The sequence below is a fragment of the Crassostrea angulata genome, chromosome 9 (assembly GCF_025612915.1).
Source record: "Crassostrea angulata isolate pt1a10 chromosome 9, ASM2561291v2, whole genome shotgun sequence".
NCBI classification, from domain to species: domain Eukaryota; kingdom Metazoa; phylum Mollusca; class Bivalvia; order Ostreida; family Ostreidae; genus Magallana; species Magallana angulata.
In genome coordinates this window covers 16,777,208-16,791,443 of record NC_069119.1, presented here as the reverse complement: position 1 = coordinate 16,791,443, position 14,236 = coordinate 16,777,208, and the positions used below count along the sequence as shown (strand labels likewise).

The following is a 14,236-nucleotide window of genomic DNA, read 5'->3' as shown; positions in this document are numbered from 1 at the left end:
TATACTAAGATGTAGTTGACTAAAAAGGCAAAACGCCCTGTTATAGTAAAACGATGCCAAAGTACAAAAAAAAAATGAAACGCACTTTTCTTTAATGTGTGTCTGTCAAAGGAGAATATTTTGAAGGTAAACATTAAAAAAAATATCTTATTGTGTTATTTTTGTAACAACAAAATTATTTTTTTTATTGAACGGCCTTTGTAAATATACTAGTAATGCTTATCAGCTTGATTTCAGTGCTATAAAAGTTGATATTGCTGACTGAACAAAAAATAGTCATATAGTCATTGTAATTAAAATGTGATCAGCTAAGTAGATTAAAAGACAAAGCTGTCGGAAGACAGCACCTTCCGATATGATCTCAAAACTATTCCTCCGGTTTATATAATTGCCTTTTTTGGCTCATTGATTATAATCTTGAAACAAAGAATATTCAGTTACCAACCTTTTAAGATTAGCTGTTTTAGCAAAATAATGGTATGGTTCCTTGCCCTTTCCGACCACATATGTTATAAAGTCGTGTGCACCCTTTTCAAACTGAAAATTACAATTTTCACGAACTCCGTTGCTGTAAGAAAACCGTAGAAAAAGGCAACGACTACCAATCATGATGCTACTACTTGTGGTTATTGTTTAAACATGCTTTTATACTCTTCCTACATCGAACTTAATATTTGGGGGTGGGGGGTGGGGATGGGGGGTGGGGGGGGGGGTGGGGGTAATGGGTAGATAAGGATGTTTTTATAAAGTTTATTTATCAATTACCAAAATCCTTTAAATTTGGATTGTCAACCAATCAAATATGCTACGACATTTCCAATAAGATATTTTTGATCATGGTCATGCATTATTTATCAGCAAAATAAAAATTCATGAATTATGCCTCAGATTTGGAAAACCTTCCATATACATTTATTCAGCCTTTTCATGTAACGACAATTGCAAACTTATTATTGAAAAGTCTGTTAATCAAACTAATATAGTCCCCGTTTAAAAGATCTTTTGATGGCTCTAATGAATTGTTTTACGGACATTTCAATATGTTCTATTTCCATATCACTGTTTGGGAAGATATTTTTTTTCACTACTCTGGTAAAAAAAAAAGATAAAGGAGAGTAGAATGTTCACATACTTCCAGCCTTCGTATCCCTGACATGTAATCATGTTTCAAAAACAAGTATCTATCTTAATAACTTCATATTTACAAATACACGTTTTTTTGGTTTGTTGTGTGTATTTTTCATTTAAATGAAAATATTATTTCAATTTTAATGAATATCTTTAACTCATTTCTTAAATAACAACCTTTATTACGTGATCAAAGGAATAGTGCTTTTATTATTTCTTAAAGTTCTCTTTAAGTCTTGAAAATAATCAACAAATTATCAGATAAGAAAATATATGTCAACCTTGTATAGATAATGGTCATTATGATAAAAGACATTATATAAACCACTGGGGCGGAAAACGAAATAAGACTTTAATTGTGAAATCTTAATCAGGCCTTGATATTAATCAAAGTGCATTGTCTCAGTTGTTTTATTTAAAATAGTTAAGGTATCAGATCCATAATAGCCACAGATTTAATAAATTTGGGTGCATAACAGATATGTATGGGCTTAATACTCAGTATTCATGTTTGAATATCAATATGCAAGAGTGGAATGTGTCCTAATTAATGACCGTTTCCTTTTCTTGCGCTTTTATTAAAAAAAAAATTAATTTAAAAAAATCTATACAGTATAAAATTTATTTTCAATGATTTATGTATTTCTTATGATACAATACATCTTTTCACAAAAACATTTATGGATTATCCTAGTATTTACTTTTTTATTTAAAAAAATGTGCGTGTCCCCATACACCATAATGCAATCTTCATTAATTAATTACTGCTTAGTTAATAATATTTTTGAAAATTTCTCTCGATAAATCTTTTTGTATTCTAAAATGCTTTATATTAATATCAAAGTATTAAATACATGATGGATATTAAAGGTTGGAAAAATTAGGTCCTTATATGGATCGGATACCTTAAACACAGCTGTCCTTTGCTTTTAAATGCATAAGGTAGAACACAACATAGAAAGCAATCATTTTCAGGGTGTTTTTTGGTGCTAGATTTATTATGACGTCATAATTGATTTGATATTGACCGTAATAAAAACATAATGACATAATGATGTTGATTAAGTACTCTTTGATGTTGTTTGTGTTTTATGCTTTTTTATAGATATCATGGCGTCATTATTTGATTACATATTGACCTTAATACAAAACACAATGAAATTTTTTTCCAAAGTGTACAGTGAGGTCCATTACCTACTAAATGGTGTTGACTTTGCTATACTTATTTCTTAATCGACTAAACATTAATTTGAGCCAAAATGCATACGGATGAATTTTCTGTATATGTGGTTGAGGACAAGTTTGATAACCGTTGTTTAACAGATAAATTCCATTATTTGAAAAAAAATTATTGAGATTATTGATTGATGTAAATTTTGGATAAGTTAAATGTTGTCTCCTTTAAGATCGCCAAAGTATGTCCTTTATCAACATTTAATATTAAATTTCTGTTTACATGCAATTTTTATCTTAATAGACCAAACAATTATATAACAAAATTGAAAAATTTCTCTCACTCTTTAAAGGCAGGCATAAAGTCAGGTTGGAACCACGTACGTTGTTGTTTGCTGTATGTTATTTCTTTTGAAAAGACTTTTATTGAACGTGTCTAAAAGGCGTTTAAAAAGGTTGTTACTGAGATGTGAGACCTTTTGGATAGTCGTCGGCATATTCAATGGGAGAGAGTATGTTTGGTGACCATATTTAGAACACAGGAAAAACATTTTAAATTATTTTAGACGATCGTTCTTTTGGCTCTGCGAAATGTTTTTTCCATTTTTTGTTTTTAAATTTGAATTGAGAAAGAACAAAACCTGATAACACTTGAAAACAGTTTCAGAAGGTAGCATAATATTCCTCTATTCCCCAAGATAAATTTATTCATATAGTTTCTTTTACATTTTATCTTTACATATTTTTCGTCTTCTTATTATTTTTTAACGATATATTTCATTTGAATTTTATTTTTCAAATAAATAGTTATTTTCATCATACCCATTTACAAATTGGTTTTCTGATGTATTTGGGATCTTTTTCTTTTACAGATCAAACCATTATGGCAGAGGAGAGAGAGATGAAAATGCCTTTGCTCGAAAATAAAAAATCAGGTAGCTATGATGGTTAATATTTTAAGTAGATATAAGGATACAATTATTTAAAAGATATATACAAACATTGTAATTTTTCCTCTTCAATTTCAATGAACACTTAACTTAATATCGAATACCATTGATATAACATTATGAATAGGGATTTTTCTATAAGTTATGAATTTTCAAAAAGTACAACTTAAGGTGTACTTTATAATTAAAGTAACATAAAATGTGCTAATAAGCACGCTATTTAACTTTCCTCAGGACTCTCTTATATACTCTCCCCTGATTAGGTGTTATACACTACAACAGTAGTTTGTATGCTTGGGATATTTTAAAGTATAATGAATTTTATATCACAATCCTTCGGAAGTCTCGTGAATTTTTAAATCATGGCTATTATGAGAGCAATGATAAGCACAAATGCCCACTTTGAATCTAAAATATCTAAATGTGTGATCATTCTTGGTTAAAAAAAATAATTCAACAAATTATGATAAAAATGATAGATGAAAAAAAGGATCAACATAAAGAGGTGCTTTGAATCTATTTTATTGTTGGAAAACAATCAGAAACGAACAGATCCTGTGTAATGTTACGAGAGTAGGCATAATAAACAATACATTTCATGGTATTTCATGGTGTAAATGAAATAAAAAGACTCAATAACTGCATCATATATTTTTACGACAATTCCCTCGGAAAATCTAATTTTATAGTAGCAATAAATTTTCATAACTCCTAACCATCATTATATATATAAACTCCTGATGATTTAAAATTAAACTAGTTGAGTTTATTTCGGTGTTGTGATATATATATATATATATATATATATATATATATATATATATATATATATATATATATATATATATATATATATATCTACTATATATATATCACAAACATTGCAATAACTCTCAAATTGACATATACCTGCCCATAGTGAATGATAAAGATATATCGTTCGTTATCGAAAGCAAGATTTTTGTCTTGCCTAGATAGCCGAGTGGGGAGCGCGGTGGCCGCTCACTGCTAGGAGAATGGGTTCCAGAGGTCGTGAGTTCAAGCCTCGGTCGGGGCGGATGGTGGAGCTCCAACAAAAGTGAATTTCGCTGTGCTTTATATATATATATATATATATATATATATATATATAGTCACCAATATATATATTGGTGACTTGTAGGATGTTTTCTATTGTAAAAGATAAAGACCTATGCATACATACAATAGAGTATTTGGATGTTTTCTTTATTAAATAATGAGGCATGGAAAAATTCATAACTGGAATTGAAAAGTAGATCTAATAGTTAATGTTTGACCCACTCCCCTCCTTAAACAGAGGTATCTACATTTAAAAACATTATAAAGACATACGCATACATACTCTAAATCTTTAATTGCAGTTCTTAAATATGTTGTAATATATAGAGAACAATACATACCATTTTCCATATCACAGCCAGTATCAGCCCGAGACTCCAATATCAGCCCGAGGGCCGAAATCTACTTTCCCGATTTTAACTTTTTTATACAGACAACAAAATTTGACTTAATGTGTGGTTTACAGTTTTATAGCGGATAGGAAAGCAGGATTCTTATGAAAAATAAGCATCAAACCATGTGAAATATTATCTTTATACACAATTAATATTGACAATTGTTGTATTTCATTAACAAAAAGTTAATTTTTTTGCATAATTGAACTTCAAATTAAAGGGAAAAATAATTTCATCGCGGTATTTTAAATAAGTCAAACTCCAATTATTAAAAAACACAGCAAACACAAAAGTAATGCTAATAAAATACAGCTATTGTAAAGCTGCAACTTTCATTTGCATTATGACGTTAAAATATAAAGGCACTGGTGACTTCTGTCATTTATCTGTTATTAATATTTTTTTGTTTTAGAAGTCGGTCTGAGATCTTATGGGGGAATAGGGGTTCAAGATATCCAAAATGTAGACCCATCATCAGGTAAAAAAGTTGTTTTCAAATGGTTTTAATATGATTTCAAACATTCTATGTGAGATATTAAGGTTTAGTCTTAGTTTACTTGGTGTAAAACCTTATAGATTTAGTTTTGAAGTTTCGTGATAGTGGTCATGAATAACGTTTGCCTTCTTTAATAATAGGAGGACGTTTGTCTTTTCTATGCAAACCCTTAAGTCACAAGCATGTACCTTTTATATCATTGTTAAAGCAAGCTGTTTTAAGAGGGTTGGATGGTCGTAACCATTTTTGTACAATACTTATCTCCTTAAAAAGAAGAGTTTAACAAAAAAGATATAGAAATACATTTATATAAATTTCAAAGCTAAACTTTTTGAATTTTTTCTTTACCAAATGATGTCGTCTAGGAAAAAGAAATCATACTGAAAATGTAACTAAAGGTAGATTTGATAGTTAATTATAAAGACAAAACCATATGTAGATAATGGAAAAGTCATTGAATTCGGTTTAAAGTTTACTTGATTTCATGAATCTTGAATCTGTTGTAAATTACTATGAATGAATTTAAAGAAAACATCAACGCTTAATCTAAAATTGACGTTGAAGACAATGACATAAAAATAACTCTATTTGTGTCCTGAATAATATTAATAATCTCTTTCATTATTTTTATTACATTATTTTCCGATAATTTTTGGAGAAGGTATATTAGGGAACCTATGTACATTTTATAAACAGGGAATCCCGATATAAGTATTATGGTAATGGTATCCCAGGTCTTTATTGCTATATGTCTCTCTGGTCTTGCACACATATAAGCTTTTTAAGAAACCGTTCGCGAGACTGGTCGTAGGTTTCCGACTATGAGTTATATAGTAACTTCCCGATTTTAACCATTTTTTACGTACTTTAAAATAACAACAAATGACTAAATGTGTGGTTTTCAGTTTTATAACGGATGCACGAGCAGCATTTTTATGAAAATCCAGCATCAAACCATGTGTAAAACCATATAGCTGTTCTTTTTGACGTGGATATAATTTTGGCCTATTTTTCGATTTTTGAAAATTTACCAAAAATCACCAAATTATTTTGCTGCAAACATGTAATTTTTTGTGGCCTAGTGTTTCATGTAATTTTCAAAGCCTTCGAGCATGATATATTGTTACAGTGTTGCGTTTACAAACCTTCATTTTTCATAATCAGTACAACACTCATGTAAATTTAAAGTTTACATTACTATTAATAAGAAGTTAATTATTTAAAAAATGCTTTATTACGGTAATTTAAGCAAGTCAAACTCAATTATTCAAAAGCACAACAAACAAAAATAAGAAATTCTAAAAAAGAAAAAAAAAAACCCAGCTATTGCAATGCAGCAACTTTCACGTCATTTTCTGAGTATTATGACTTTAAAAGATAAGGGCACTTCGTGACTGCCGTCAGTTTCTTGTCTTGTTATCACTATTTCTTGTTTCAGGCGACGATGTGATATCTAATGTGGGAACTAAGGATCTAGATATCCAAAATGTTGACCAATCGTCAGGTAAAAAAAAATGAAGGATACTTATTTTTTTTTTATCTCATATACTAAAATGAAAAGGTTTGGTTCAGTAATCACAGGGTGAATGACCTTTCATCCAGATAAAAGGTTCTTGTAGGTAGCTCAAAGAGGATCTTAAGGCGGCCACCTTCAAGCGATATATATGCTTAAAGGTGACTTAATATAAATGTGCTAAAAGGTGGCTTAAAGAAAGCATAAAAATTACACAAAGGTGCTTAAAGATAGCTTAAAGACTATCTGTAAGTAGCCTGTAAGCCACCTTAGGTTCATAATGTCCAAACGTCTATTAGCCACCTTGAAGCTTTTTTTTCAGATCATAAAAATCTTTTATCAATATTGAGCCCACCAAAAAAATTGTATACTTTATGACAATTTAATCAATTTTGATCAATAGATGTATATATCTAATTTTAATACGAAGTAGTTTTTTTAAAAAATCACAGCCGTCCACTTGAACAAAAGACACAGCTGTTGTGTATATCATGTATTTTTCTGTGTTAGTTCTGGGGGTTATTAGAGGTTGAACAAACAGTTGCTTTCAACTAGATATGCACAAAGAAATAAAAACATGTCTAGACACACAAAGCAGCGATTTTAACAAAATATTAGATTTTTCTACATATGTCTAGCAGACCTTCATAGTATCTAAAAATAATTGAAATTTAGAAACAGAATGCATATCATATTACGATGTACTTAAAAAATTGAATAATGTATCATGAATAATTTTTTTAATGATAAGATAATTCTTGAGATAACCGGACAAACTGAGAAATCTAGAGGTAGTTCAGTAAATTATGTATATTCTGTTGCAAATTCAAATGATTCGAAGGCAGAAAAAGTATTAAAACGGGATTTTTGCTCTAACAAAAGAAAAATGCACAAGACAGGTATCGACGTTTGGGTTACTAGTATCAACTTTCTGCCACTGCACCACGGGAACTCAAACTTGAAGCTGTGTTTAGAACCTATATATCGTAAGCTATTGAATAATGTTTATGTTTTATTTTTCACAATTTTTTTGGAAATAGGCATAATTTAAAGTAGGTAAATTTACATAAGAACAGAAAATTAAAACCAAAACCGTGCAAAGATACTTGTCAATCAAGGTTCTTGGGCTACAAGAAGGATGTATATTTTCTGTTCCGGGAAATTGGATTTGACCACAGTGCACATGGTTAAAATGAACTTTATATATCAATCTATTATAACCTATAGGCCTATTATATAATTAATGCTGTCATTCAGCTTGTAACAATCACTTGCTAATAACATGCATGCATGAATTTAAAATGAGTTGTGGTACTTTGTTTTCAGTATATATATTGTGGTATATATACTTTGTCATATAAATATATATATATATATATATATATATATATATATATATATATATATATATATATATATATATATATATATATATATATATATATATATATATATATATATATATTAGGCCTTTAGGCTGTTAGGCTTACTAGTACATGTATATACAATCGGTATATACATCACAATGTTTTACTATTAAATACACGGACGAAGATGAAATCTAATTTAAAAAAATTATATGGAAATCTACGTACAGTGATCGGATACTAAATGCTTTATGCTAATTACCCGTATTCATGAGCACGGCGGCGTTCCAACACGTAATTATTTCAATAATATTAATACATTTACAGACGATTAACATAGTTTATGAAATGATCTATGTTTAATACATATGATTTTTAAACTATCGATTTCATAACAACAATATCATCAATTATAAATACCACTCGGATCATCCCCTCCCACTCTACAAAAAAGTTCTTTCTTTAAAGTTATTAAATTGAATTTAAAACTGTTCACTTTAACCAAAGTTGACTTAAAGGCAACTTTAATGGAGCGTAAATGAATGCAACTGAGAGATAATTATGGGTGGCTTAAAGATTGTATATCCTTTAAGTTCCTTAAAACCACCTTTAAGCCACCTTTTAGGACTTGCTTAAATAAGGTTTTGCTCCATGTATATATTATGTATTTATCTTAATTTGAATTCGGGGACAAAAGTCTTAAAAAGTGTCCATCGTGTTATTTATACTATGGTTTGTTTGAGTGTTTAGTGTTAACTATATTTGACTACATAAAATATCAATAAAGAAAATGTTATCCTATTAATTATAAATACTCATTCTAACAATAACAACTGAGCAAACTTCTCTTTAAGAACATTTCTGCATTTTATTCTTCCTAATTTTTTAAAGATTCTGTGCACGTTTAAAAATGTTGCGTGCTGTCAAAATTTAGTAACTGTCCAAAATTGATGACATCTCTGAACATTTCTATACAGAGGTGTGTGTCGTCTGATATTATCTAATTATAGTATAAACTTGGACATTCAAAATGACAATCAGCTATCAAAGAACATCGGGAGAATTTATGCAAAAGTGAGCGTCTAAATTTTTCACCAGATAGTACTATATCATAGAGACACTGCGATGCAACTTAAAATTAAATAACCTTATTTACAGAAATGAATATTACTTTTCTCGACAATACAATAACATGCAAAATGTTAATTTTTCTTCCTCATCAGATCAAACCTAATTCTCTTGGAGAAAGTTTACTTTTGCATTTTGAAAAAAAGGGAGAACATTTTATGAAATAGGCGGAATATAATAGTTTTCCGATTTTTTCAGTTAAATTTCAATAAATGTGACTAATGGGCATATTCAATGGGATATTTGGGGTAATATGTACAGAACGTAAATTCGACGCACGTTCAATGTTTTTGTTTTCTGCTTTCTTCTGTTTAATCATAAATATATATCAAGAAATTAAAGTTCTGCTAAAAGTCTAAAATCTCAGATTTAGAGGTTGTGAGGTGTTTTTTACATGAATCCATGTTTTTATTACTGGGTTAAGTATTGTTTAGGATTACGTAATTAAGATGACTGCAGATCGCCATTTCCCACGCGTTGAATTTACTTGGCTTATGTTTGAAGGATGAGTTAGATTATTGTGTACACAAAAGTTAGGGGTTAATAGGTCGATTGTAACAGAATATATGCTTGATAGTCTTACTGTGTATATATATATATATATATATATATATATATATATATATATATATATATACCTGCCCATAGTGAATGATAAAGATATATATAAAGCACAGAGAAATTCACTTTTGTTGGAGCTCCACCATCCGCCCCGACCGAGGCTTGAACTCACGACCTCTGGAACCCATTCTCCTAGCAGTGAGCGGCCACCGCGCTCCCCACTCGGCTATCTAGGCAAGACAAAAATCTTGCTTTCGATAACGAACGGAACCTAGCGCGCTGGCCGCGCACTACACAGTCGCTTGAGATACAGGTGGAATACAGTTAAACGACAATCTGAGAGGATCGGAACGATACACATTGCATAGATACAAACATATATAACAAGCACAAACATTGCAATAACTCTCAAATTGACATATACCTGCCCATAGTGAATGATAAAGATATATATAAAGCACAGAGAAATTCACTTTTGTTGGAGCTCCACCATCCGCCCCGACCGAGGCTTGAACTCACGACCTCTGGAACCCATTCTCCTAGCAGTGAGCGGCCACCGCGCTCCCCACTCGGCTATCTAGGCAAGACAAAAATCTTGCTTTCGATAACGAACGGAACCTAGCGCGCTGGCCGCGCACTACTATCTATGCAATCTATGCAATGTGTATCTATGCAATGTGTATCGTTCCGATCCTCTCAGATTGTCGTTTAACTGTATTCCACCTGTATCTCAAGCGACTGTGTAGTGCACGGCCAGCGCGCTAGGTTCCGTTCGTTATCGAAAGCAAGATTTTTGTCTTGCCTAGATAGCCGAGTGGGGAGCGCGGTGGCCGCTCACTGCTAGGAGAATGGGTTCCAGAGGTCGTGAGTTCAAGCCTCGGTCGGGGCGGATGGTGGAGCTCCAACAAAAGTGAATTTCTCTGTGCTTTATATATATATATATATATATATATATATATATATATATATATATATATATATAAATATATATATATATATATATATATATATATATATATATATATATATATAATCAAACAAGAAAAAGAAAAGATTAACATCCTTCTTCAGGTGAATGTACATAAGCTATGAAATTTCATAACTTATGTACATTCACCTGAAGAAGGATGGAAATCCGGAAAGTGCTAGTGAATAGACACTTTGGATCTGTTTATTTTCTTTTTCTTTTTTGATTATTTATACTGTTTGATATTATTACCTTTCACTCATTTTAGATTATATATATATATATATATATATATATATATATATATATATATATATATATATATATATATATATATATATATATATTCCATTATATCTAAATGTATTACCAAAGATCGTGCTTATGCCTTGCGTCGCACATGGGCATCGCAGGTACATGTAGAATGGATGTTACCGGTTAGTGAAAATATAAAAATATAAAGTTCTTTAAGGATTTTTTCAATAAAACAAAAGAGGAAAATTCATATACTGCGCTTCATGTGTCGCCCTCACTGTAAAGCTTCTGTACAAAATATCCATAAAATCATTCAAGGCGCGATAACTCTCCACGGCCAAGTGCGAGGATGAGTTAAGTAAATACATTGCACAAAGTTTACGTTCTAAAATGTTTCAGTAACTCATACTCAATCGTTTTGTTTTTATTTCATGTGCTTAATTAATAAAACAATATCAATTTTATTTCATTAACCGATCCCTAATTTGTTTTCATTTTGTATAAGAACATGACATATCCCAAAAACGAGTTGTGATAAAATCACGAACTGCTTAAAACGTAATTTGCTGAATTTGTGAATTTGTAGATTCCAATATAAACAAGAAAAGTATTGATTGCGACTTTAAAACATCATTATGCATAGGGAGTTATTTATTTTCTATAAGCAAAATGAAAGCAGGTATACATGTGAATCGTTTTACTCTCATATTACGCAATATCTAAACAATACTAAGTTACACTTGGATTAATAAGAAAATGAAGAACAAATTTTCCAGCGACATCATTATCGAAATATTTACCATTTTTTAGTTTTAAAGCGAAGACTTTCCAGGTACAAAGATCACGAATTAAACGGGCCAATCCTTTTTGTATGGTCTCAAATGAAAGGAAACGGAAGACCTTAATGAGTAATGAAGGAATAATGAAAAAAATATGTTTTAGACATTAATAAATGTCTATGATTGTTTTCATTATGATTTAAAAATTATTTGTATAAGTTTTATTTAATTGAAGACATAATCAGATTAATGTTTTAAAGTTTGTTTTACAACTAATGTTACTCAATTATAAATATCTTTATATTAGTCATCTTTAAAAACCTTTTAGTTAACATTAGGTTGACTTAAAGGCTTAGTTTCATGTATTATACTTTAAGCCTTCAAGATATCAAGCATTTTAAAGTGATTTAAATATAACTAAAATTAGCCAGTCGTATGGTATTTTCATTAAAGCTGCTTGGTCCGATTTTTTTGTAATTACAGTATCAAATTTTTTTCCATACAAATCATTTATCTAAGAAAGTTATGGACTTTCTCCTATTTACACCAGCAGAATCAGTCTCCTTTCAAAGTTAGAAATATTCAAAGTAAATAAAAATAATTTCTCTTTGGGCAAACGATAAAACAAACCAAAATGCATTACGGGAATGTTTAGATAAGGAAACCGCTTGGTTTCGTCACCCGAATGATTGCGGTTATTCAACCCGCATGCTATGCATCGATTTTAGAGAAAGCAGACTTTGGAAATATTAGCGAACAAAACGTACACATGTTTATTTGTAATTTGTCTGATCATATCGACCTTTATTTAAAGCGATGTCAAAGTCGTAATACAACCATACCCGTCTCGTCGTCAGGGGTGAAATTTAACATGAGGCGAAATAACGCGGTACCTTTTAATGTCGTTTGTTTTGTTAGCAAATTTTGTACGTATTTTTCTTCATTGAAATTTGGCATAATTGATGGGTAAAACTACTGCATTGTCTACTATTATACATATACTAAGCATAGCCATCGTTCAAAACCGTGCATAAAATTTGATATAAAATCGGACCAAGCAGCTTTAAAAGTTTGTTTTTTTTTGAAAATGATATTATTTACCGTATGATTTTTTCATAATTGAATCAAATGTGTGTTTTTGAATAGTTCAATCATCTTGTTGTTTTTGAAAAATTTGATTAATTATTTTGTTTCTTGCATTTAAAAAAAAAGAAGAGGGAAAACAATGAGTTTCGATATGGAAATGATAATATGATCAGATTAATAAACTACACAACAATTATTTCATAAAACCATCTAATATTTGTAAAACCATCTTGAGTAATACTATACGTTTGAATGTTGACATTGATTGTAATTTTCATGTAAAATTAAGATTTTACAATTTTAATTGCATTGACATGTTAAGTATTTAAAAAAGTTATATCTCTAAAACCACTGTATTTACTTGTCGTAATTTTTAAGAGCGGGCTTCTTGATAACAGAAAGGACAATATTTTAATCATCTTATTTCATTTGGATTTTTTAACTCAAGGAGTTACACAGCAAAAGAGTTTTATTACTTTATATGTCTGTCCTTAAAAGCAAAAATCATTAAAGCTTTAACTTAATGATTTTAAAAGAAACAAACCTGTACAGTGTGTGAATGTTGATAAGAATCTGTACAAGATTAAATAACAACCGTTAAACGTTTTTTTTATCAGGGTATAATTTTAACATTTAAATTTATGAATTATATGATAAAACCTTATTCAAGAAATGTTGGTAGCAACAAGTAGTATTTGTTTATCTGTGGTAGTTTTTTATTACTGCCTCAGACTAGTATTATAAAGAAAATGTATTTTCAAAAGAAATGTCTACCAGACATTGGTCAATTATTATTGACAGTGATATTAAATCTTTTTCTTGAACCTATAAGGGATTTTTCAAACTCCCAGCTAATTGTAATTTTAATTTGTTTCAATCTTAAAAAAACTACAAAGCCAACTATCTTTTCATCCGTAAACATGACCTAAAATATATTAGTCACTTGCGTTTATTTCACGTAAAACGAGAATGATGCTAACATAAAACATTTTAAATACAAAACATATTAAATATTTAATCTGATTTTAAAAAAAAATATTCTAATAATGTTGTCGACATATCAACTCAATTTAATTCTCCTAAAATTGATTTTGAATTTTTTTTTTATCTTATATTTGTACTTGTTCTTTTTTTTTTATAGATAAAGTGGACACGATTGAGGGTAAGATAATATTTATTATATATTTATAATATTTTTATCTGATACAATCCAACCATATATTTTATTTTATTTTCTAAGCCTTCTATGGACCCCATATTTTGAAATGTTAGTCACAAGTATGTTGAAACGTTCATAGAACGCAATATGATAAAAAGTCGAATATAATTAAACATACTAGTAAACATTCTAGTAAACA

General features: G+C 29.7%; 1 protein-coding gene across 2 annotated transcripts in view; it reads left to right on the top strand.

Moving 5' to 3' along the window:
* Positions 1-14,236, top strand: part of LOC128162077 (uncharacterized) — a 33,040-nt gene that overhangs the window by 4,116 nt on the left and 14,688 nt on the right. For both annotated transcript variants that reach the window (XM_052825268.1, XM_052825267.1), the window contains exons 2-5: positions 3,174-3,236; positions 5,139-5,204; positions 6,661-6,726; positions 14,020-14,040. In XM_052825268.1, the coding sequence (XP_052681228.1) occupies positions 3,185-3,236; positions 5,139-5,204; positions 6,661-6,726; positions 14,020-14,040 (205 nt within the window). In that variant the 5' untranslated portion in view covers positions 3,174-3,184. The remainder of the gene's footprint in view (positions 1-3,173; positions 3,237-5,138; positions 5,205-6,660; positions 6,727-14,019; positions 14,041-14,236) is intronic.